Raw genomic sequence first — 25,856 nt, 5'->3', positions numbered from 1 at the left:
TATGAGAAAAAACAGATAGGAATCAACGATGACATGTGGTTGTGGAATGTCATTATTTCGCCAAAGGATGTTATCAGTCACAAATGAATCAAGAGTTTGACTTTTTTTTTAATTTTTTTTTTTAGCTCAAGTCATTTAAAGTGGGAAGTAGGATTTTTTTTTTGTTTGCTTGTTTTTTTAAATCACTATTTGGCTGGAAATTGAGGCTCAATTCATGGCAGAACTGCTTCCACGGTCCACAATTAGAGGGTTTATTTGACTTACATTATTATTTTAGATTTTTTTAAACTTATAAAAATAAGACAGTTTGCCAAACCCTTTATGTTTGACTCAATCACTCCAGGTCACATCATCATCATCACCTTCTATTTAATTTTTAGGAAGGGTCGGAGTGCACAGCTCAATCAGTGCACTGCAAAAACACAAACTCTTACCACACAGTTTTGGGTTTGTTTCTAGTGCAAATATGAACTTGTTTTCTGTATTTATTTTTCCTTAATATTGATGAAAAAGTGTTTGTTCCATTGACAGATTAACAAGATATTTTTTTTACATATTTTTGGTGGAATAATCTCCCAAAGGAACTAGAACTTTTTTGTCAATATTAAGGAATTAATTTAAAACAAGCACCCAAGTAATCTGAGAGATTACTTCTAAAATAGCTTTCTCTTATTTCAAGTGTGCTAAGACATTTGCACTAGAAACTGGAGCAGAAGTACTTGGTGAGGTTTCGTGTTTTTGAAGCGTAAAGCAGGCAGATCGTGGGCTGAAGACGTCGGTCCTGACTGCAGCTGTCCCAGGACTTCCAGTGTTCCTGATGCCATCTTCTTCCTCTGCCCACTTTCCTTTCTGGTGACTGTCAAACAAAATATGATATTGTCATGATCCAGAAATTTTTACATTTTGTTTTCCAGTTGCAATTCCTTCCCAGTCATCCCAATTGACAACTGAAGAGAGTGGTGACCAAATTTGAGGCTAATGAGGTGGAGTTCTCCATATTTTAGACGTCACAACGGGTCAACGCGTCTGAATCATTGCCTCTGGGGAATGCGGCGACATGTTGAGGAAGTAATTTAGCCGTTTAATTCAGCCGTTGCAACAAGACAACACATCTAAAACCTGCAGGACACTGCAGGTTTAAAGGACCGGAGTTGGACACCCTTGACTTAAGAGGACCAGTGAGCATCTCCAGAGATCCCAGATCGTCCAACTTGGTTTTTTTTGTTGATTTAATTCCATTCTTTCCTCTCTTGTAAATACGGATTAAATAGTTGTTGCAACCTGTGTGTCAACCACATGTTTTACCCTCTCTGGGATGTACAGTAGCCTACCTGTGCTGGCAACCATCACAAAACACATCAGAACATCCCTCGCTAACATACGACTCAAAGAGTTGCTCTGACCTTGTTCTCCTGTTCCTCAGATCACTTTCTGTTTTGATGTTTAACAGGGACTAACAGAGAAAACTTGGACTTGAGTTGCACTGAACTCAAACAAAACAAAGTCTAAAACTTGGCTCGGACTCACATTTAAAATTATTGAGGTTTTACTTAGACCTGAGATCTCTGCCTTGAGTTTCATAAACAATCTGGTTCTAAATTAATCAGGGACGAAATAAGCCATTAAGTAAGACACGAGCCTCTGAAATTAATATGTGTTTTATCTTTTTCAAAGGGTATTTTTGATTTATTAGAAAGGGATGTTTGCTTTTAACAGTTTACAACAATTTGTTTGTGTCAGCTGTGGCTTCACAATAAAGACCAGACAGATGCCTCTCCAGCTCTGTGTTAAATTATGCTGGGTTATTTCAAAACACAATAAACTTTACTGACCTTCCTTTTGAGGTTCTGTTGAAAATGAGCAAAAATGGTTCAACACAAACACACACCTCCCTTTTTAGATCTTAATTTGAGCAAAAGATAAAAAAGATATAAAAACCTAATGTATTATTTCCTTCAACCTCACAATACTTAGTATCAGTTTACTTTATGCTGCTCTGTTGTGTAAAATCTCAATAGAAACCTTTAATGTTTGTGAAATTAAGTAGAATTTAAAGCCTACAGTGATGCACCATTGATGCATATTGTACTTTTACTAAATGAGCCTCAATAGCAACAGATTTCCATGTTGGATTTTATGGTCTGTGCTGAATTTTGACTTGTAGAGACCTTTTTTTTTTGTTGTAGAATTTCTAACTACAGACATCGACATCTTAACGTTAAAATGATTTCCATAGTTAAACCCTTTTGTCAACCCGTCATACAGTCCAAAGAATTACCATGGTTTTGTTTTTTGTGACAATAAACGAGCAGAACTTTAAGTCATCATGAACACTCAAAATGTTTTACTTTAGCCACAACTTAAAAAAAGGCAAAGTCTGGTCGCAATATCATTACGGCAAATGATAAAACGACTCCAAAGCGATTTCCACGCAGTCATGCACGCTGACTGGTGGTAAGCTACACTGCAGACACAGCTGCCCTGCGGCAGTCTGACAGAAGCGAGGTGAAAGCTGGCGCCACCGCGCCCTCTGACCACCACCGGCAGTAGACAAGGTGAGTGAAGGACAACAGGCAGAGCAGGCACAGGTTACAGGACGACCTCCTTCCTCCTGAGCCCCCGTCGCCCTGACGGTTACAAGCCATCTGTCAAGATGGTGCTATTAACTGAGGTGGTGTTCATTGCAAAAAGCTTGAGAACTACTGCCTTTAGAGTAAATAAATGTGACCAGCTGACCTGAACCTCTGGAGATCGGTGACTACGCTGTGAAGAAAGAACGGTGAAAGAAAAATTAAGCCTGCAATGAGAGTGAAATTAATAGACCCACTGTGATCTGAATAAACAAGGACTGGAACGTTGCTTACTCTACAGTATAAGCCGAGTATCAATATTTACAGTGTATGAATAGGGGTCCTGAGAACAGACCTTTTCTTCATATTAGTGCACATGTGGGGTGACTGTCAAGACCTTAAAACATTTTTTTTCCTCTTCTCATTCACGTTTTTATACAAGTTCTCGTTTATGAGTCTGTTTTGTGCTCCTTCTGTCAAAACTCTTTTACTAGATGGCATTGATGAATTGTCCGTGTGTGTGTGTGTGTACAGTAAACATACAAAGGCTTAAGGGTTTGATAAGTAAACAACCGAGCAAGTTTATCGACTGAGACCAAGCAGGCAGGAGGACAGGAGACACAAAAGAGAAGAAAATGAAGAAAAGAAGCTTGAAAATCAATGAACGTTTAGCAATTGAGGCAACCAAGTTTCTTTTTAAGCCAAAGTGAAGACGCCTCTAAATGGTTTGGTGATAATACAGTGATGAGGGCAGCATTTAAGACAATGGCTTTTAAAATGTTTATCACTTTAAGCTGAAATAAAATAAATGTGTCTTTTTTTTTAATTGTTATTATTCTTTGCACTGTTAAGTTTGTTCACTCAATACTCAATACTTTTGCATAAATTACTGAATCAGAGTAACATGGAGGAAATCCACCCACGGTTCTGCCAGGATTACTTTTGTAAAATCATCGACCTTAGCTGCATTGTTGGCTGTGGAGTCTCTTGTTTTCCTTTTAAGCAACAGATTTTTGACCAGGTGAGTTTACGGCACAGTTACAGTTGATGGCGTGGATATTAACGTTTTTTGTTCAGCGTCTCAGAGACTCTCTGCATAACAGCTTGGTCAGCAGTCTTCCTCTATGATTGCGTAGCGATCATAGAGGAAGACTGCTGTATTATGTATTAAAATGTATTTTTCGACAGTCTGATGTTTAATTCAAATTGTCTGAGAAACTGATTTCTGTGAGGATTTGAGTTTTTCTGTGTGTTTGTTTGGGTTTCTGTGTTCTGCGGAGTCTGTGTTGTCCCGATTAGTTACACCTGTTTCTCGTTTCCCCTGATTGTCTCCCTGTCTACTTAAACCCACCTGTGTTCCTTGCTCTTTGTCGGGTCCTTGTCTTGTCTTTCGTCAAGTCTGTCGTCTATGTGTTGTTTTGATATTCACCAGCTGCCACCAGTTTGTGAGCCTCAGCTTTCCGTTCTTTTCTGTGCTGCCTGGTCTTTTTTGGATTATTTGCGTGCATTTCATCATTAAGTCATTGCTTCTTTCATCTCAACCTGAGTCCGCAGTGTCTGCCTCGCCACATCATTACTGCAAATCATGACAATTTCAGGTTTAGTCATCAAAATTAACCCATAATTCTAAGTTTCACTTTCTTTTAATTAAATTGCTTGAATAAATTCAACTTTTTGATATTGTAAATCAATCAGAAAAAAAAGAGATGAAGTGGTACAGATGGTAACCTGTGCATGTTGTTGGGGGCGTAAGGAAAGAAATGGGGGAACAGGAGTGACGCCATCGCAGAATAAAGAGCCATGAGGACAGTGCAAAAAATAAATAATAAAAAAAAACAGGGGGAGGCGGCGTGGCCTGTGTTTACTCAGAATGTGTACATAAGTAAGCAGCACCGTGTTTCCATGCAGAAGAAAGTTTGTTTATAGTTGTGCCGAGTGCGAGAAGTGAGAATGCAGATGTGCCGAGTAGCACTCTGGGTGCTTCAGCGGGGTTCGGTGGAAAACGATGAGAATGGGGATTTCATTCTTCCACTTCCCTTCCTCCCTGCTGCATCGCACTCCGCAGTCCCCCTGAGGCGGGTTATGTGTATTTTTTATTCACAGCATTAGCAAATGAACACATTACTGTTCGAAGGTGTACATTTGTACCCGAATGGATTTGAACAGATTAAACTGTTTAGGTTGGTTTATCAGAAGTGGAGAAGATTTATGTGATGTCTTCCAGTTTTATTTATTCCATTACTTTTATAAAAGTATACAGTAAAAACTAATGGTTGCTATGTATGAGTTATTTATACTCTACGCTATTGCGCAGAAGCGCATAAAAGAAGACGGAGTGGATTGTGAAATATGAACATATTTATGCAAGAAAAGCTAAAAATTGACCAGTGAGCTCCGGCCCTGTTGCATATTTTCCACGTTTGATGTCTTTCTGTTGTGAGGCTTCAGGTTCAGCAACTGGATGCTGGAAGATCCGTCTCACAGAGAACCCTGATTCCAGCCTATTGTATCTGATTCTCCCTTCTTGGGGAAGCTTAGATCCTTCAGTGTTTACAGAAATGTGCTGCCTGTCTTTTGTAAGTGTGTTGTGGAGAAGGTAGTCTACTCTGTCATCATCTGTTTGGGTAGCAACATCGAAAACGCTCACTAACCTGATCAGGAGTACTCTGGATAACCTGGAGATCATTGTGCGAAGAAGGATTCTTCATAGAACCAGCGGCATTACAGGCAACTTTTTGGAGCACCCCTTTCATGACACGCTCTCCATCAACAGAGTGTCTTCAGTCAGAGGCTTCCTTTGAACCACTGTAACACAAACTGGCACTGGAGAACCTTCTTGCCCACAACTATCAGCAAATGCAACAACTCTTTGAAGATAACTAAATGAGTCACAACAATTTTTAGCTTCCTTCTGGGATTAATACAGTATTTTTGTTTACTGAACTGAATTGAAGTGAATGCTCAGTGTGAATTTAGTATGAAGGCTGAATTTCAACACATATGCCAGGCCTTTCATATTTGCATAAACTCCAAGTAAAATGCACCGATATTTATTTATTTTTTTTTATACATAAAAATATCCTGAAATGTTTGACGGGTTTGAATACATTTGTAAGAAACTATAAGAATGTTCACATCAGCTTGAATGCAACATCTTCCCTCACTAGGTCAAAAGGTCAAACATTCCCACGAGAGAAAGCTCCAATCAGCAGACACTATAGGACTTTAACTGTATGTTTGCTCTGTATGTTGCATACACAGTGCTTCATTGAAGCATAAAATCAATCCTTAATTATCTGTAGAGCCATCCTGCCTGTAATAATCTTCTTTAAGTGCTTCTTGTTGATATTGGACATACATGGTTCCTATTTCCAATTAAAACCGTCTTTGATCAAATTGCCATAAAAACACAAAATATCTGGGAAAAAGGTGGAACTCCAACAACAACAACAAAAAAAAAGCAATAGTCCGTTTCTGTTGCTTTAGGCAAAATATAATTAAGATGCCATGTGCAGTGGACTGTGTGCTTGATTGATACCTATAGGTGGATATGCACAGAGGAGAGAGTAGGGTAAAAAGAAGCAAACGCTCCAATGCAGTTTCGCTCCGGGGGATCTTGCAGCAGGCCTCTCTAGATGTGTGTACCTGCATTTCTGTGCGCAGTATGGATTTTTAAATAATCGAGAGCAGCAGCGCATGAAGAGAAGAATGGCAGTGATGGAATAGAGACAAACGTCAGATGAGCTGCAGCTGTTTGTTTAGACAGCTCTCCCTGAATCCTGGAACGTCCCCGTTGTTTCCAACAGACAGCACTCAGTGAGTCAGTGTTACGCAAAGTGGAAGAGACAGGTGAAGAGTTTCAAATGGACACGCGCGCACACACACACGGCAACACACACAATGGAGGTGTATCAATTTCACTTTGTAAATACAGAGTCGAACAAAAAGAGGAAGCCAGGGTATAGAGACCCAAAGCTTTCCATGACAGTGGGTTGGTGAGTGGGGATCCACGTAAATGTTGTCAAGCTGACATGGAATCCAACCTGCAGGCCAGGTTTTTGATATGGCTCTTTGACCAGGACTGCATGGCCTGTGGGGCACGATTAGTGCTATTTTTTGTTGTTGTTGTTTCTTTGCAATTAGTCAATGGGGAGTTGCTGGGTGTTGAGCATGGCCCTTTTCAACTACGACCAGCTCAGCGCAGTTCGACTCGGCTCTACTAGTAATGGTTACATGGTACCAGTCCCATTTTTAGAATCTACTTAGCTGGGAGTGGAGAGGTGAAAACACTGGTTGTGTCACAAGAGCGAGTCCCTTACAAAAGTCCAACCTGCCGCTTGTAAAATCTCACAACAGCGACTGAGGGTATTCGGAGGTTTCGAGGACAATGGCAGATCGTGCAGATTGTTCAGCATAGCTTCCGTTGATGCGTTTTGTTTTGTTTGTGTCACTTACACATTACGTTCCTCTACCTCTCGTCTCCGCTCACTCTGTCTACCCCGCTCACTAAAGTTGTTACTCAGTTGTGATGGAAAACTACCTGAACTGTGTAGAGTAGGGTTGAGCCAAATCGAGCAGCACTGCTTGGTGCTACTGGGAAAAGGCCAAAGGAAAACAGGCCTTTGCTGGATGAAGACTCTGGGTTTGGTTTCTGATCCATAAAGCAGCTTTCCACGTCTGTCAAGAATTAAAGGAGTATTCTGCTCTTTTTTTATTTTAGAATTTAGGCTGCATTTAACTATTTCTTGCTCCAAAATACTTTCTAGTGTATTTTTGTCATCCACAACATTATCTTTGCACAGCAAACGACTAGTACAAAACAAAACATCGTTATTTTTCCTTGAGATTAAATTTTTCTTAAAGAAATGTTGGCGTTTTCATCAATATATGGTCATTTATTATTAATAAACCAGACTTTCTCAGCTTAAATTAGCATTTCTCTGTATGTGTGTTCTTGCACCTCTCTTGCGTAGTTCTACATGAATTATAGCACCGACATAGTTTTAATGATGATGCTGTTTAATTACCTGCAGTCACAAAACAAAAACACAGGCATGGACTGAAAGAGTGCAGTGTGAAGAAAAGCGAAGGAAAGAGTGGAGAGAAGAACGGAGGGGTGACTGGTTCTCTGTTTGAGGACTGAAAGAAAAGAGAGGGACTTGTGTGGTGTGTTTACATGTCAGCAGCGTAGTTCCTTGTCTGATTGATTGCGCGTACGTGTTTGTGTATCTGTGCGCGCCTGGGCCGGTGTGCGTTTCCACATTCAAATACTTCACATACCATAAATTAAAGTGAAGCAACGTTATATCAGGTTATGAGCTACGGTTCTTATGGTGATATGCAGTTGGGTTTAATTTCACTTAAGTCCACTCTGAGTGATAATTAATGCGCAGTCCACGAGAGAGGGGCTGAAAAGCTTAAAAAGGCTCATTGAAGGTTGTTTTAATCCTTCACTGTAATTTATAGTGGCACAAACCCACCTCAGAGTGGCAGGGAGTGTAAATTTGAGTTTGGCTAAGTATCATTTTGGCCAGATAGACACCAGTGAGACGAGAGCATGCAAAAATATAGTTAGAATTTTGGTGAGATAAGGGAATAAAATTGAAGATTATATAATTATTTCATGTTCCAACAAAAAACTTTTTTAAATTTATTTCTGATATTAATGGCATTAGGGTGGACAAAAATGGAGGGAAGGATTAAAGGAAAATCTTTAGCTATGTTTGGGTAAGTTTTATTCCTGTACATTACAAGACCAAATTTATTGGCACACCTGGAACCAAAAGGCCTTAAAATAAATTCAGCTTTTATTTTGTCTCATTAAATTACTCCAAAAACATTCACAAAAAGCTGACTTAATTTTGTTTGCACAATTGATCAAGTAGGGGATCCCAAGTTAAATTACATATTTTCAGCAAAATCACTGGAGGCGTAATTATTGGTTATTCCTGCTGGGAATTCTTTATAAAACTCATTTTTCAGAGGGACAGCAGTCTGTTATTATCTTTATCATTTCAAAAGGTTGGAGCAAATAGAGAGAAGGATTTCTGGCTTAATCAAATTCTTCTTTCAAAAAAAAAAAAAAAAAGCTTCTGCTTCTATCGGATAACCACGGCATCCTCCTCTTATGACACATGCTCACAGATTTTGAAAGTGGCCTTGGTCAAGGGACTAAGAAGGCTAATGCAAAACCTCCAACTTGAACCTCTTGAGGTCTTGAAGTCCTTTAATCTAGTTTGCAGAAGTTTACTTCCTGAATTTCCTGGGTGAATGCAGATAAATCCATGATTCCCTCCTCCAGCTCCACGTTCTCGGTGACACAAACAGCAGCAGAGGTCCGCTTCTGATCAATTTGAAGAGGTGGTTTTTTTCTCTCTTTTTTTCATGGAAATTTTGCATCTTTATTATTCCCTAAACTGGTTAGGTTTCTTGCAGCCAAAATGTTGTTTTTAAACATCATCAGTCCTTGTGAACCGATTCCAAAATCTATCAGACTTGTTTAGGTGTTTTTTGCAAACACTGGAGGCTGACTGTTTAAAGAATAGTAGAAAAGGGTTTTCGGCTGTTGACCCTTTAATGAAGGTCTGCTTATTTCTACAAATATAGCGGTGCAGTAAGACATTGCATCGCCTCTCTGTTTGACCAGTAAGTTCTCCAAAGACTGGCTGAGAATCATAAAAGGAAAACTCTGGAGGAAGTCAGAGCTCATATTTTGGACTCTGCAATGCTGTGGGGTGACTTGAACATGAAAGAAACCTCTAAAACACTTTTACCTTTCCACAAACCGATGTTCAGCTCTGGTAGATGGATACAAGAAGCAACTCACCGAAGTTATTTCAACCAAAGGAGGGAGGATTATCTACATGAGGATTGGGTTTCTCCATTTTTTTTTTTGTTTTGTTTTGTTTAAATTTAAAAATCCAGGTTAATTTCGGGTGTTAAGTTGCAATTACATTCTTTAAAACCAATAAGAAAAAGGGTTAGTCATCGGTATGTGAAATTTTAATTTGAAAGAACTAAATATTTATTGCCTTCCTTTTAACATGACTGGCATCCGGCAAAAGGTGTAAAAGTGGCTTTCATCTCCTGTTACAGTCAATGAAACATTGAGTGTCCCTCGCCATATATAGCACACAGTAGGGGTGTCGGGTTTTTACTCTGTGCTGAGAGGCCATCCTTGTGCGTGTGCGTGTGTGTGTGTGTGTGTGTGTGTGTGTGCATGCATGAGTGTTCACCCAACCCATTTGCTTAATGAAGCCCTTTGTGTGAAACGAGTCTCAAAACTCGATCGTGCTCTGCGTGTCAGCCTGACCCCGATCAGGTTGACTTTCTCATACCATGTCTAGACATGGACGTACATCAGCTTAGCTGTGCTGAAACCGCTTTAGGCTGTCATCAGTGAAGTCGGTATGGTATTAAAATAAAGGATACTCCGGCAAGAAAGACTTGTATGGCACTGCTACCGCAAATTCCTGAGCGGTACAACTCTAGGAGACAGAAAAGCCAAAGGGGATCCAGAATCAGTTTAACTTTAAGGACTACAAAATATCCCTGGACATGTTTTATCTCTCTCTTTCTCCAGGGACAGATAAAGGTGTAACTCACTTTAAGCAATCTGGGATGTGGAGAAAACCTGCGTCTTGCCTCAAAGCCCTAAAATTTACGACGTTGGCAAACCGCTCTGACAGAGCAAGCTCAGCTCCTGTCTCCATCTGCTGTTGCTCAGTCTCTGGGCTCCTGCAATTGCAATGACAAGGCAGTGACAGGAGTGCTATGCCAAAGCATCAACCTGCCAAATGGGAAAGATGACAGCTCTCAGAGAATCAACAGTGGATTAGGTGTTCTCTTTTCCACAATGGTCATGTTTTGAAGGCCATGCGAAGCAATAAATGTCACTTTTTAAGTGTGCCACGCTGCACCTTCCATGAATAACTCATAAATGTTGAAGGGGAAACCCTTCAGGGCTATATACGAGGTTTAAGGAAAGGGCTTCTCTTGACAGTAAACCGTCCCTGGGTGGCCCCACGTCTTCTTTGCCTTTTAGCAACTGTCCTGACCTAAATGATTCACAGTTTAGGCCGACTCATATGGGCATGTGTTAGCCATTATCCTGACAACTAGTCAAGCTTATTTCATATCAGGTCTTTTTTAAATGGCAGCCAGCAAGCCACATGCGGCCCAGATCCCATTTCCAAGTGGCTCAAGCCATGGTTTTGACAGAAGAACCAAAAAGAAACCAATATATTTTTGCTAGCCTTCAGAAATACCTATGAAAATGAAAATTCCTACAACAGTAAAGATCATGAATGCAACACTTGGTGGTATAGTAAACCCACAATGCACCGTATTGTTTTTTTTTTCTCTTGAGTAGTGATTCTACCCAGCTTGATTCATACAACATGTCTCGATCAACGCTGGAATGTAAACTTGTCAGTGAAAACCATAGATGCAGCCCCACTTGGATTCATAAACACTTGTTGATTTTACCATCACATCCAAATGAAAAACCACTGTGCTTTTTTTTTTTTTTTTCAGTGAATGAAATTACATGATTATTAAAGTTACATGACTATGTAACTTTAATAATCGGGTGGTACGGTGAGTTGATGAGTAATGGCTACATGTCTTTAAGGTGATTTATAGAAGTGAGTTTGTTTCCACACTCTTTCACTCCACGTATTGATTTTTTAAAGCAAAGCTACTTGCTTAAAAATGAAAATACCACCTTAATTTTTCCATCTTCAGTTTTATTTTGCCTTGACCAGGGCGAAAGGGAACATTTAGATGACTTATACTGCACTTCATCCAAGTTTTTACACCCCTTAAATTGTCCTAATTGGGCTATTTTGCTAAGAGGATTGGACACAAGGTTCAGTCTCTTTATGCACCTCAGGAGACTTGCAGCAGTACCTGAAGTGAAATGTGGTTCTGCTATTAACCCAGGCTTTTTTTAAAAGCAAAACTACTGTGATATTTTCCTTCTTCTTCACTGTTACTGTATGCACTGCTTTGTGCTGGTCTATCACATGAAATACAAATGCAACCTTTCAGTGAAGGTTGAGGTTATAAGCTGACAAAATGTTGAGAAGTTCAGGGAATATAGATACGTTTGCAAGGTGATACAGACACAAGAATCAGATTTTTTCCACGCACGTAACTCTGCTGTGCTTAAACAGCACCTGTTTTACATTCAGAGCCGCTAGTTCTCACGAGTGCGCTCGACCTAGCCTGGTAAAATTAGAGCATGAGGTCACTGCAAAAATCTGAAAAATGAATCCTTATGCGAAACACTTTTTTCAGCTTTACCTTGTTTTTTTGTTTTTTTTGTTTTTTAAGGATTATATGGAAATGTGATGGGAAGCTGTTGATACTTCGAAGCTTTGATGTAGGCGAGGCGAAGGAGCCAGGAAGACGTGTGCAAGAAATTTGAGGTTGACAAAAGGAGAAAGAATGAGGAAAAATGTTGCGTCTTACTTAGTTTCCAAAGTAACAAAAGGAGCACTGAGTTTTTTTTTTCATAAACTGGAAAACAAATAAAATTTAATAAATAAAAATGCGTCTGCTATACCGATCTTATTTCACGAAATCTCACAAGAAACAAGAACAAAATCATTAATATTTCTGCTTTAAGTTGGGTAAGAAAGAACCATTTAAGTAATTAAGTCTTATTTTACTCATTCTCTGTAGATGTATTTTAAAAAATCCTGGCTGAATCCGGCCAAACGAGAAAGATAAAAACTAAGCAGAGTCACAGCTACACTATAACCTGTCTTCTCTTTGACCTGTGCAAATTCACGCGTGTTGCTGGTGACCCCGTCCTGAGGCCAGATGCGTTCTAGCTGAAAATTAAACATGTCTGCAGCCTCTCAGACAGGTCACCAGGTCCACAGAAAAGGACTACACCTTCATTTGACCTGGAATGCTTTTTAAATTATTTCACTTTCATCCAACATTACGTACGGCTTTGTCCAGTCATTTCATTTTTCACTTTGCTCATTTTCAAAACGTTGGAGACAAGGCAACACGTCAAAACCCTAACCGTCACCTTCTCCTCTTCCAACTTTTCACTCGGAGCAAAACAAAAAAAAATAAAACAGAATCCAGCCGGGATGTCACAGTGAATGGAGAAATCCAATCAAAGCTGAGTTTTCTGGTGGATTTGCGGAAACCAGTTTTCATCAAAACTTTAATGCGTGACCCGCAGACAAGGGAGGGGGCAGCATAGACATTCAAGACATAAGGGGGGCCACAACTAGGTGGAAATCAGAAAAATGATCTAACAAGAAAAGAGAAAACTTTAAAACCTAACCCTCCACCCCACTTTTCGTTTCCCTGCAATTAGTTGAAATTGACGAGGTTTTTTTTTTTCCCCCGGAAAGCAGATCATTTGTAAAATTTACCTTAAAGTCATAAAGCTTTTGAATGTAACAAGCCTACAATCTTGAGAATGTTTCAGTTGGAATGACTGTGGTAATAATAATAATAATAATAATTAACAGAAAATATTTAAGGAGGATTAAAAATGTGCATGGGGCATGTGCCAATAAGCCTGACTCAGTTCTGCCAGTCCTGTCAGGAGGAATGGGCCTAAATCACAGCAAACTTGTGGAGGGAAATCCAAAATGTATTTCACAATAATAATGTATGTAAAATAATTCTCTAAAATAATTTTAAAAACTCCTCTTGGTATTCCTATCTGAACCAAAGTGTGAAAAGTTTTGTCTGATTATAACTGGACAATTGTCTTTGTTTCTTTTCATACACTCTGAAAAAAAAAATGTTTTTATAAATGTAATTGTGAAAAGAAATATGGAGAAGTACAATGGTTAATTAGATGGGGAGCATTTTTTTTATTCATTTTTTAGAATTACTACATGAAATTAAATTGTGATCAAAACAGGCTACGGGGCAAATTATATCCAAGCCTTTTTGTTGTGATTTTCAGCCAGATGTGCTTTTGTTGTTGTGTTTTGCACCTCAGTAACAGTGACAACAGGTGGGAGATGGTTGATTAGCTGAGTCACAGGACATGCAGGAGATTGATTACATTATTTCTAATAGTCCTCTGGGGGGAAAAAAAAACTGCATTTACATTGTTAACCAAGCACATCTGATTTTTTTCTTTTTAACTTGTAAACACAAAGTTGGAAAATGGAGGACTGCCAAGTTGACAAAGTGCCAAAATGCTACAAGTTCAAAAGAGTAGGACTTTCATGACATCAGGGCAGTGTAATGCAGGTTGTCATGAGTACAGCATGTTTGCTCTGATACGACTCCATTAAAACCCGCTGAACTCACAGTAATGGCACATGCAAAAACACATTTAATGGCGAGAGAGAGAGAGAGAGAGAGAGAGAGAGAGGTAAGTAAAGCCAAGAAACGAGGAAGGCATTCAGCTGGAACAAATAGTGCATCAATATCCAATCAATCACTGTCTTTACTTCTCCTCTTTTGTTTCCTCTTCAGCCAGCATGTGGCCAGTTTGCCATAATGAATCAGATTGTTTTCTTCAGAATGAAGACAGCTCCTCTGCTTTTTATCATAAACATGTAACCAAACAGAAATAGCCCACAGTCTCCACTCCATCTCACTCTGCCGCGGGGGTTTAAGTGCCGGAGGGAGGAAAAAGAAATAGTTTGTGAAGGGCTTCGGGAAAAGCGAGCGGGATCTTATTCAGACACAATGCAATAAAGCACCTGACACACATTCCCAATATTTAGCCTCTCTGAAGCGATGACAGGTCAGGATGCCGGGGGCAGAGGGGCATTAAGGACCAGCTTGTTTAGCAGGTGGAAGAAGTGAGAGCATGGCTGCAGTAAAAAAAAAAAAAAAAAAAAAAATGCATGCAGATGGTTACCATACGGAAGCGCATTGCTATCATGCAGGAAAAAAAAAAATTCGATCGCTATCTCGTTATAACGAGTTACGTATCTCGTTTTAACGAGTTACTATCTCGTTTTAACGAGTTACGTATCTCGTTTTAACGAGTTACTATCTCGTTTTAACGACTTAAGTATCTCGTTTTAACGAGTTACGTATCTCGTTAAAACGTGTTACGTATCTCGTTTTAACGAGTTACGTATCTCGTTTTAACGAGTTACGTATCTNTACGTAACTCGTTAAAACGAGATACTTAAGTCGTTAAAACGAGATAGTAACTCGTTAAAACGAGATACGTAACTCGTTATAACGAGATAGCGATCTAATTTTTTTTTTTCCTGCATGATAGCAATGCGCTTCCGTATTACCACATACCTGAGAGCGTGCCTAAACACCAGGCTGTGCCGGGAGCCTTGGATTACATCCCCGGGGACGAAACGGAGAGCGGTACGGATCTCCAAATCTTGTTTGCAAGATACGGCGAAAAGCAATGCGGTTGCGCAACAAAAGCGTGCGAGCTTTTTTGTTTTGACTACGAGCACAAAGAGAGGAGATCCCTGTTAAACACCGACTGATGCCAAAGTCGAAGGTTAAAGCTCCTTGTTGACCGATATGTGTGGCAACGCAGCTTCGTCATGATTGTTTGCGGGTCTAAAAATAAGAGATGAGTGAAGCAACGTAACCTGGACAGATGAGCTGTTTTACAGACACAAATGAACTCGCAACAATGCTATTAATGCCCCTGGAATCAAAATAACAGCTTAAAATGCAGGGTTGGATGCAGGCCTTGACACAAAGGTTTGCTGGAGACCCATGAGAGTTTATGCTTGCCCCAGTAAAAATGTACATACTAATGCACAAAGAAAAGAAAAAAAGAACATTCGCATGCCTTGAGGTTTTTCCACATTTTGTCATGACACTATCACTCACCTTCAAATAAAATTATATATGGCTCGAAATGGTTTTACAAAAAAAAGAAAAGAAAAAGAATACAATCTGAATAGTTTGGTGTGCTTTCCTGTTCATCCCACTTTACTCCAATACGTCTAAATAAAAACCAATTGTTCAGAAGTCGCCGAACAGTCTGCATGTGTGCAATCGTGCTTCACCAAATAAAATCTCAATGAAATCCATTTGCGTTTGTGATTGTAAAGTTGCAACATGTGGAAAAGTTAAAGGGCTGCGTAAATACTTTTGTAAATCATTGTGAAACCGCCGGATAAAATATGGTAAACAACACACTTTTCACAGCAAATACGCTTCCTTCACTCTTGTTTGCGTCATGATTTTTCGGTTTCCTCTCCGCATCGATTTTCCCCCTCCGCAAATGTCACCGCAAACCACCAGAAACCCCTTTCCCGTGTGTCTCTGGTTAGAGCCGCCACTGTCGAGGGAAACGCTGGCAGCTACTGTGAACAGACAGGCATGAGTCGCGCTCGCAGCCCAATATAGCCACTCGGGATGGCACAAGCAAGAAGAAATACCTGACTGCTGGCGTAACTTAATGTGGCGAAGGCGTAGTGTTTCAGAGGAAGGACTGAAGGAGCGAGGAAAACAAAGCTGCTGACTGGTTACAGCTGTTCTTCACGATGGCTGATCAAAGGCAAGCTGATGGATGAAAATCCCCTGCATCTCAAACAGCACTGATTATCGGGAGAGCGATACATCTTATATACTTTCCAAAGGAAATTATGTGCATTAGATCTTGGATCACATTGGTATAATAGCTTTTGAGTGTACACTCCTTTTAGGGGGAAAAAAAGAAAGAAAAAAAGCTATTTTAAACTGCTGAGGCTCAGTGCTAAATCTTTGATTGAAGTTGGATACAATTAAAATGTAGTCATTTAAACTAATGAGAAAGTTAGAAAAAAAAAGTTAGAAATATGGTTGAAATTAAAGCGACATAACTTTTATTCAACATCACATGTTTCAACGTGTCAAATTGTAATTCGGTGACTTCTAAATGCATCTGGCTGCAGTGGATTTTAGTTGAGCGTATTTGAGAAAAGAGAGCTCTGAATGGAAAACTGTATGGTAAGCTTAGCGAATTTCTTTTTGTAAACATCTGAAAAAAAAACATGTCAAATTCAATTACGATTTAATTTGTGTTGGTTTATCCCATAAAATCTCACTGAAATGTTCTGTCTCGAACAGTTTATCGTTTATGTTGACTCGGCATAAAACCCTCGACAGTTTTTGATATCAATAGTACTGCCTGTTGGAGCACAATCTTTTTCTTGAATTAGAAAATAAAAGAAAAGAAAAACAAAAGACATGCCAAAAGACCTAGCTACATTTTGTACAACGTACAATTTATTGTGAATAGAAACATTTCGGACTGGCTGAAAATGCTCAAACTCTGGGGGAAAAAAAGAAAAAGAAAAAAGTTGTTCATCTTTTAAAAGCAGCCTTTGCAGCACAAACCGTAGTGAAAGTTTAAACAAAGTCTTTGTGCAACTATTGAACGGCAACCCATGAAGGTCAAATGACCGGTGGTTTGTTGCAACATCTCTTTCTTTCTCTAAACCCGTGTCCATCTGCCTCGGGGTTCGGCTCCAGCTGCGGCTCAGAGGGGACACAGCAGCAGCAGCAGCAGCAGCAGCAGCGGCGGCTCAGAGGGGGGGAAACCAGAGTGGAGGAGGTCTATCTTTCAGCAGTGATGGGAAGTGATGTGAACTATGCTGAGGTAAACAACCTGAGAGGATTACACTGATTGAAAAAAGCTGCTTTGGAGCAGAAGAGCAAATGCAGAAAGTATAATAAAACAGGTTGTAAGTGAAATAGAGTGGAACCATCTCAGAGCCAGTCGGCTGTCTCCGCAGAGTAAATAATTGACATGAATGAACGGGCAGTCAAACCATTACAGACAGACAACTGGCAAACACCGAAGTGCTCACCTGCAGCTATTTCCTCCACACTTCTTCCACACACTGCAGGACCTAATTGTGTTGCTGATCCCCACAGACAATCTGCAGAAGAAAAGGCCTAATCTCTAAGGAGTTCTCTGTACCGTACGCAAATGTTCAAACAAAGGGAGAAGTTTGCAACTTTCCCACACAAAACCGGTCGGACGATGATAAATCGTTCAGCATCATTGCATTCAGATGTGACCTCATGACCGACGGTCTTATCACGGAAAGAGGTGGACCGCGATTATTTGTGCAGAGCGTCACCAAGACGTCAGTCCTGATCAATGCGCCACTATCACGACTATTTGCTTGGCAATTTATCTCACTGTCTGTGTGGTCATAGCTCCGGATCCAACAAAAACCACTGCGCTTATTAGGAGTTATAACTAAAAACAGAAAAAAGTGGATAATTTTAGCAGAAGGTGTTGGAAGATGTAATCTTTTTCTATGTGTAAACTAGAGGAAAAATAAGTGAAAGCTCGATTTTAGGAACAAATTAACTGTCAACGGTTAATTTAAATAAAAATGCGGCAAAATTAATAAAACAGCCTCCATTTAGTGTTTTGTTCTTAACTGTTAAACTTATGCAACTGAGTCCTTCACACCACAGCAGCTGCAGAAAGTTGCCACTTGTTGCCACCTAGTGATGAAATGTAAATCAGCAGACTATCGTCCAACAATGCAGGTCAGATGGTAATGATGCATGAAATTTTAAAACAAGCAGAAGGATCAGTGAGCTTAGGAGAAATATCATCTGGAGAAAAGACCAAAGTTTGAAGCAACATGATAAATCTTATAAAAAATAAGCTGTTTAGTGGTGTAACTTGGGTAAAAATTAATAGCAAGGCTCTTTTCTGTTTTGCAAAGAATCTTGTTGCAGAGCTGCATCCACATTATGTTTCCGATAAACATCCATTGATTGGTCATCCAAAATTAAAGTGCACTGCAAAAATAAATATACTTTTTAATTTTTTCTGCACTTTAATGTGATTCATCAACAAAAAAGGGCACAGTAAAAAAAAAAAAGTGGAAGAAGAAACATGCAAGTTGTTTTTGTAACATTAACAAATAATCAAGTAAAAGTGGCATCAATTCTCAGTCATTTTTTTTCATTGCATGTGCAGATGAAGGTCCTTCTTTAGGGAAATGTCTTCAGATACTAAACGTTTACTAATGTTCTCTTACATCTGAGACATTCGCAGAGCAGTTGGAGTGATGCTGAGATTAAAGCACACACGCACTTTGTTTACATGTAGTACGGTAGATGAGTCTGAATTCACACAAACGCAGCAGCATTTTTTAAGGGGTTGCAAACAAAGAAATTCAAAGCAATTCCTCATTTTCCATCCCACATCACTACCATGTTCTATTTTGTGTAATTTTTCTCCTAAAGTCCCATAAAATACATTTTACATTCTTTTTGGTAATTGACAAAAATGTGAACATATTGAGGATATATTGCAGTGAGGCACTGTACTTCAACCTGCTTTGAATAATGCTTTATATTCAAACCTCTTTACAAAAGACGCATTGGAGACACATTTCTTTATTGATAGCACATTATACAGTAACCGTGACCCTCTGCTTTAAAAACATTTGTCTGGTTAAACTCTGATCTAATTGATTTTGTCAAATATTGTGGAAAATATCAGCGAAAAAACTTCAGTCACAGCAGTTACTTGATCTAGTCTGGTCTGTTTGGATATCACATATAGCTGAACCAGTTTTTTTTTGTTTTTTTTTTAAATCACAGATTGCATTTCAGAAGCAATCTGTTATGACAAAAAAAGACTTTACATGATCACTTAGCATTTAAGTTGATTCCAGAAAGATGCTGTGTAACTTTAGCATGAAAAATAAATAACTCGTATAAGAAAGCAGAGAGAAGACAAGGCAGCCAAATGATACAGACGTTATTACTGCCTCCAATATGTAGTTGTTGTGAAACAGTTAAAAAAAAAAAAGAAGAAGGCCCCAATATGATGATGCACTGATAAACATCTCAACGCAAAACTTCCAGGGAAAAAAAAAAAAATTACAGTAGTTTTTATTATCCGATAGGAGTGATACTGTATTTTCTTAACTCGTGAATTTTTTTTAACTGTTAAGGGATTTGAACAGAAATGCTTGTAAGTCCTGTTTTTCATATTGTACAGGCTGCTCGGCTCCATACCCATGATTCCACACTGCTGAAGCAGCGTCGACAGAGACCCATTAGATGTCTGCAGTGAGCTGTCCTTTGCTCTGGATGACCCTCATGACGGATTGGACCACCTCGGATGTGGTGCCCTGACCCCCCAGATCCGCTGTGTGCAACTGCAACCACAAGAGCACGACGTAAACAAACAGCCACAATCCCATTAAAACAAAAACATATATGATTCTTGGAGATTTTAAATAATTTCAGGCTTTTTTTAATTGAGGATTTGAACTGTTCTGCAAAGGGAGCTCGTATAACTCATGTCTTTGCTGCTCTTCACTGGTTACCAGTTTGTTTTAGATTCCAGTTTAAAATTTTTGTTTTAACTTTTAGGGCTCTGCATGATCAGGCCCCCCAGTATGTATACAACATGTTTAAGCCTCAGAGCTAGGAGCGCCGCTGATCAGAGGCTTTGGTTGGCTCCACATGCTCCATTTGAAACCCGTGGGGATCGGTAGTTTCAAGCTGCTGTTCCCTGAATGTGGAATTTTCTACCATTGTTTTTATATTGTATCGATTCCATTGATCATTTTGAAAAGCCCATTTGTACAGACAGGCTTTTGAGTTAATTTGATTATGTGTTTTGTGAAGAACTTTGAGGTTTTTATCTGTGAAAGGTGCCGTGCAAACAAAATTGTACTTTGTACTGTCACTTCTATCTCCAGGACTGAGAAATTATACAGTATAAAACTTATTTTCATAACAAAAGATGCAAATTCTACACCAGCTTGACAGCATGCTCAGCTTTAGTGGACTCACCCTAGTTTCATTCATTGTGGTGAGTACTGCATTCCTTATCAAGTTGGCATAGTCGTAAAGCCTAGACAAAAAAGCAGAAAGTGTTATTAGCTTTATGTACTGGCAATGCTATATCTTTTATCTATACGAGTAGAACGTACTTGAGGTGGTCCAGCATCATGCAACTGGCCAGCAGCATAGCAGTGGGGTTAGCAATGTTTTTCCCTGCAACACTTTTCCCTGTGTTCCTTGTAGCCTGAGATCCACAACATAGAGAGAAAGAAAGAGAAATTAACCTCTTAAATATTTTATGTAAAAAAACACATATACATATTTTTAAAGTGACAGACTTAACTATGCTGCTAATTTACAGTCACTTACCGTTTCAAACACGGCGTAGGCCCGACCATAATTAGCACCAGGCACAAGGCCAGGCCCTCCCACCAGGCCGGCGCACACGTTGCTGACAACGTTCCCATACAGATTAGGCATCACCATCACGTCAAACTGTTGGGGTTTGGACACAAGCTGGAAATGCAGAAGAAATCACAGTAAGAAAAAAAATATATATATTTTTGAAAACTGCCACACTAAATCCAGACTCATTAAGATTTCCACCTGCATGGTGGTGTTATCCACGATCATGCTGTCGAAAGTGATGTCAGGGTATCCAGAGGCCACTTCCCTGCAGCACTGCAGAAACAAGCCGTCTCCAAGCTTCCTGTGGTGACGAACAAACCGATGGATATTCCAAAAATAAAATAAAAAAATAACGAAGGGTTGGACTATTTGGAGTCGAAGTCACTCACATGATATTGGCTTTATGCACTGCAGTGACCCTGCGGCGACCTTTCTCCCGAGCCAGTTGAAACGCATACTCGGCAATCCGGAGGGAATTGGTCCTAGTGATGATCTTCAGACACTCCACTACCCCCGACACACTCTAAGACAAAAAAACAGATAAATTATGTCTTAAATAGCCAGTACAGTTCTAATAATGTTTTCAAATGACACCTTAAAAACAAGATGGTGATCTGAGGAAATGAATAAGGCAGTCATGACTCTACAATGTGCCAATATGCTGGGTAAAGTCTAAGGTTCAAATCACCACAAGCACAGCGACTTTCCTATGTTGATGTTTCAACAAACTTGTGTCATAGCAAACGCTCCGCCTCTTTTTAAACCTTCAAAACATGTCAAAGGTCTTTAATGGCGGAACTCAATCATTACACCAGTCAAATCAACCAGACCGACAGCGCCGCATTTATTATCAGCAATAGTGCAGAGTAGAAAAGGTGGAAAGAAGTTGCATAAACGAAGAACCTAGAAACATTAACATGCTCATACAAAGAGAATGCATTTTAACTGAAAGTGGAAAAAAAAAAAAAAAAATCATGGAAGCTAAATGGAAATGCGACTTTAGATTGAGACGGTGGTAATCCAACCTCCACTTTAACCCTGAAAATATTTTTTTCCCACTTATTTGCAAGCGGAAATATGCGTATGTGTGATAAAAAGCCTTTCATGTTGCTACTGTAATGTGATGAACCTTTCAGCTCTCCATCCTTCTATATTCTGAACTCTGATACTAATTCAAGTGGATATTTATTCCTGCTCATAGGGAGTCGTGCACCAGCGTTGTTCACAGTGGGGGGTTGAACTGACTGAACCTTAAACTTGATCTGGCTGAAACAACAAATTAAATAAATAAAAAAAAAAAACATGAAAAAAAAATTGAGAAGAGAGAAATCAAGAATAATTGAACTCACAGTAGATTCTCCAAGTAAAAATCCAACACTCTTCTGTTCAACATATTACTGTCACTGAAAATAGATTTTCATGATTACATGTGAGGTAATAGTGGGTTCATCTTCTCATCACACCTAAATTAGATCTGACTAACAAACCTAATCTACTGCTTACTGAGACAGCTGCACCAGTTTAGGCAGTTTAATGAAGTCAGTATTGATTCATGTCAGCAGCTGAGTTTGAGCAAGCCGTTTCTGTATTTTCAAGCTTATATAAATGGCAGCATTTAAGTAAAAAAAAAAAAAAAAGAAACTATAAAACAGTGGGAGGAAAAGTAGAAGTCCAACAAAGCAACAGCAGCGGAGCACTGATTTATTTCTCCCAGTCTGACCTCGTGCTCCAGACTGCTGTATTCCCCTTCTGTGTTCTCCCTAATGATCATGATGTCGATGTTCTTGTGCCGAGTTTGGACTCCAGGGAGGGACTGGCAGTGCATCACGTTGGCATACAGATCCAAGCTTGTGCTGTTGAAGGAGAAAAATGATCGACCGAGCGCACGCAGGGGACCAAATTAAGTTAGAAAGGTGAGCCATCTGACAAAACAGGGCATTTATCAAGGGAGCTAAATATTTTATCCACACCTACCGTAGGAGATTATTTCTGGATTTCACAGATGGCGGCATGGTATGTTTGGTCTCTATGTTGCCTAACAGGAGGGTTGGGTAATTCTGAAGTTAGACTGCAGTAATGTGGCGTTATGATGAATAACATGTTGCCCCTCCTCCCCTCACATTTTTACGGTCTGAATGGGGCTAAAAGCTTAGCTTACCCTTAAGAGCAACTCCATTTCGGCGGATGGCGGTAATGGCGTTATCGATATCGTCCTCGGCCTCCAGCGCTGAGTTGACATGCACCACCTCAAAGTCCACAGGCACACAGCTGAACCTACAGGCGTGATTACCAGTGATGAAGGGGGTCGTCATCTTTTTATAGTCGAGTCTAATCAGGATTTAGCTCTGAGGGAACTAACCTGAAAACCTCTCTAACGTGACTCAGAAGCTCTGGACCGATTCCATCCCCGGGTATCAGCGTCACGGTGTGTCGACCTCCGTACTTTGCAGGAGGCGGCTGCAAATACCACCATGAAACCCCGTATTAACTATTTTAACACAACAGGAGTCCTGCTGTTTTGCTAACTTGAATTAATAGGCTACAAAGGAGTTGAAAGGCTGTGCACTTTAGTAGTACACTAATCAATAAAAAAATGAAGCAAGCATTTACAAATGCCAAACATGTTTAAATTGTTAAATCATTTCCAAAGTGCTATAATTTAACTTTTAATTTAAAATACAGTTTTTGTGCTGGGCTAAGTAGTCTGACATTGGTTGAATGTTGAGTCTTGAGTATTAAATGTTGATTCTATTGGACAGGATATGCTTTCAACTTTCAAGTGTAAAATTACATTCTCAATTGGATTTAGGTCTGGACTTTGACTAGGACATTTTAAGGTAAATATATTTTGATCTAAACATTCCATTGTACCTCTAAGAGTATACTGACTCAGGAAAAAGGAACCATACCTTCATTTCTAGTCAATTAGATTGCTGTAATTAACTGTTTGCTGGTTGAACTATAATGAAATGGTTTAGATCAAAGCACATGGCCCAATCAAAGTCTAGACCCAAATCCAACTGAAAATCTGTGGACAGAAAAAAAAAAGTTGCTATTCATAAGTTCTCAATCATTTCTCAAATCTGCCTTAGTTTGAGCTATAAAGCATTTTAATAAAAGATTTTAAAAAAAGAGCGGTTCTAAAACTAATGACTCAGGCTGAATACATTCAAGTTAATCCTTACATATTTTTATTAGTAGTTTAAAGTTTGTGGTTGTAAAGTGTTTCTCTATATTTTTGCACTGAGAAATTGTGGTCTAGATTTTATTCTGAAAATTGTCTTTAGATAGTTTTGTCATGTTGGTCACACATAACCACAAAAGAGATATTTCATTTGCAACGTAAATAGCCACAAGTTTTATAAAGACTTGTGAAAACTTTATGAAATATATAAAAGTCATCTTATCTAGCTCAAAAAGATCCATTTACTACTGCTCACTATTGTGAATTGAGAACTTCAAACAATCCTGACAAGAAAGTCAGCTGTCATGCAACAGTGAACTAAAACACCATAAAGGTACCAATTGTTTGCAATTAAGGCACTGTCAGAATTTTGCAAATGGTTATCTCATGAATAAATTTGTGTCTCTACTCTAAGCTGGAAACAAGGTCAGGTGGACCATCCTGTTGTTGGAGAAACCGGTTTCAGCTAGTTCAGAGAAACCGCTCTGCCCCTTATCTTTAAGTTTTTGTTTTATGACTGACCCCCACCCTGCTTTCAATGAAACTAGGCTGCTGCAGGGGGACAAGTTGGAGTTGTCCTGAGGCACCACTGAGACTCTCCCTCTTTGGTTGTTTACATGTACAGGTTAGAATACCCAACAGGTACAAAGGGGGAAAAAAACTGTTTTTTTTAAACTGTTAACGTTGGTGTAAAGTATTTTAATATCAATCTGGCACAACTGGAATAACTATTAGAATAGTTATGAATTATTTTGAATATAAGTGCACATTTACTGAATTACTTGAACACTTCATGTGATACAAACTGATCAATCTTCCATGTATTGCAAATGTTCTTAAATATACAGTACAGTTGCATGAAGAATGGAAAGACACCAATCAGGTTTTACACAAAAGGTTTGAGATCTAAGCTCCCCCCTGCCACACATGCAATAAAACAAAGTTATGAAACTTATTTTATGCAGGTAAAAATTTAGAATCTGATTAAACATTAAGGAATAAAAAGATTATCCAGATTTATGCAGAAAAGTATGTGGCCAACATTTTATGACTTTTAGCAAACTTAAGTAATTGAACCAACATGCAAGCACCTAGTAGATGTGTTTATAAACAAAATGATGGACGGTTTTAATTTAATGCATTTAATGTAAATGAGTAAAATGCCTTTGTGATTATTCAGCATGACTGGCTAGAAAAATCAGATGATCCCAGTCTCAGACTGATAAATTGATGCATTCCTTCCAACAAACAATAAGTCCAGTCATGCATTTTAACCCAAAGCAGGCTAAATCAAAAGTCAGCTACTTACGATGTTGTCGCTCTGTTGATAAAGAAGAAAGATAAGGAAGGGAGAATAATCATCAGTTTGATTGAGACATACAAGAACTTATTAAAAACCAAAAATGTGATAAATGAACACAGGACATTTTCTGACACTCCCATGACCCCATAGAAAGTGAAAATGCAGTATGGTTTATCGACAGAAATCAGAGAGCAGCAGTGTTGATTTAGGCATTTTGTATTGAGTCGAGTAAAAAAAAAAAAAACAACAACTAAGATTTAATTCTGTTTCTGCCAGGACAGTCTCAGATACTCACAACATGAAGTGTTTTAGTCCGGTGACTTGTCAAAGTTGTTCCAAATACCTGAAAAGTTTAACAATATGAGATTTTTGAGTGAACCCCCAAAATACTCACAGGGTGGCACTGATGTTATATTATTTGACCTTGTGTCTAGTAGAAAAATATAAACAGTGACTTCAGTCTAAGGATAAAATTACAGAATGATACAACAGAACAAGATGTTTCGTCTTACTTTAACTGTATTTCCCAAGTGTCGACCCCAGAGAGGATTTATAATCCTAGAGACAGAAAGCACAGCACTGTGAGCAGCCATCTTGATTATGAGGAAGCAGCCGTCGCGTGCGAGTGCAAGTGTCTCCTATGTTTTTTATA

The 25,856-nt window shown here is 39.1% G+C and overlaps 1 protein-coding gene across 1 annotated transcript; it reads right to left on the bottom strand.

The window, feature by feature from the left end:
• Positions 1-18,887: 18,887 nt before the first annotated feature.
• On the bottom strand, positions 18,888-25,830 carry idh3g (isocitrate dehydrogenase (NAD(+)) 3 non-catalytic subunit gamma). Its single transcript, XM_007556647.2, has 13 exons — positions 25,717-25,830; positions 25,500-25,547; positions 25,211-25,222; positions 23,077-23,174; positions 22,876-22,991; positions 22,692-22,752; positions 22,438-22,570; positions 21,107-21,240; positions 20,916-21,018; positions 20,679-20,825; positions 20,459-20,553; positions 20,319-20,379; positions 18,888-19,675 (listed from the first exon to the last, which is right to left on the bottom strand). Exons 1-13 carry the CDS (start codon positions 25,795-25,797, stop codon positions 19,574-19,576), a joined length of 1,191 nt encoding a protein of 396 aa, XP_007556709.1. The 5' UTR covers positions 25,798-25,830; the 3' UTR covers positions 18,888-19,573.
• Positions 25,831-25,856: the final 26 nt, after the last annotated feature.

This window comes from Poecilia formosa, unplaced genomic scaffold (assembly GCF_000485575.1).
Source record: "Poecilia formosa unplaced genomic scaffold, Poecilia_formosa-5.1.2 Scaffold80, whole genome shotgun sequence".
Classification (NCBI taxonomy): Eukaryota; Metazoa; Chordata; class Actinopteri; order Cyprinodontiformes; family Poeciliidae; genus Poecilia; species Poecilia formosa.
This window is presented reverse-complemented; position numbering and strand designations above follow the sequence as displayed.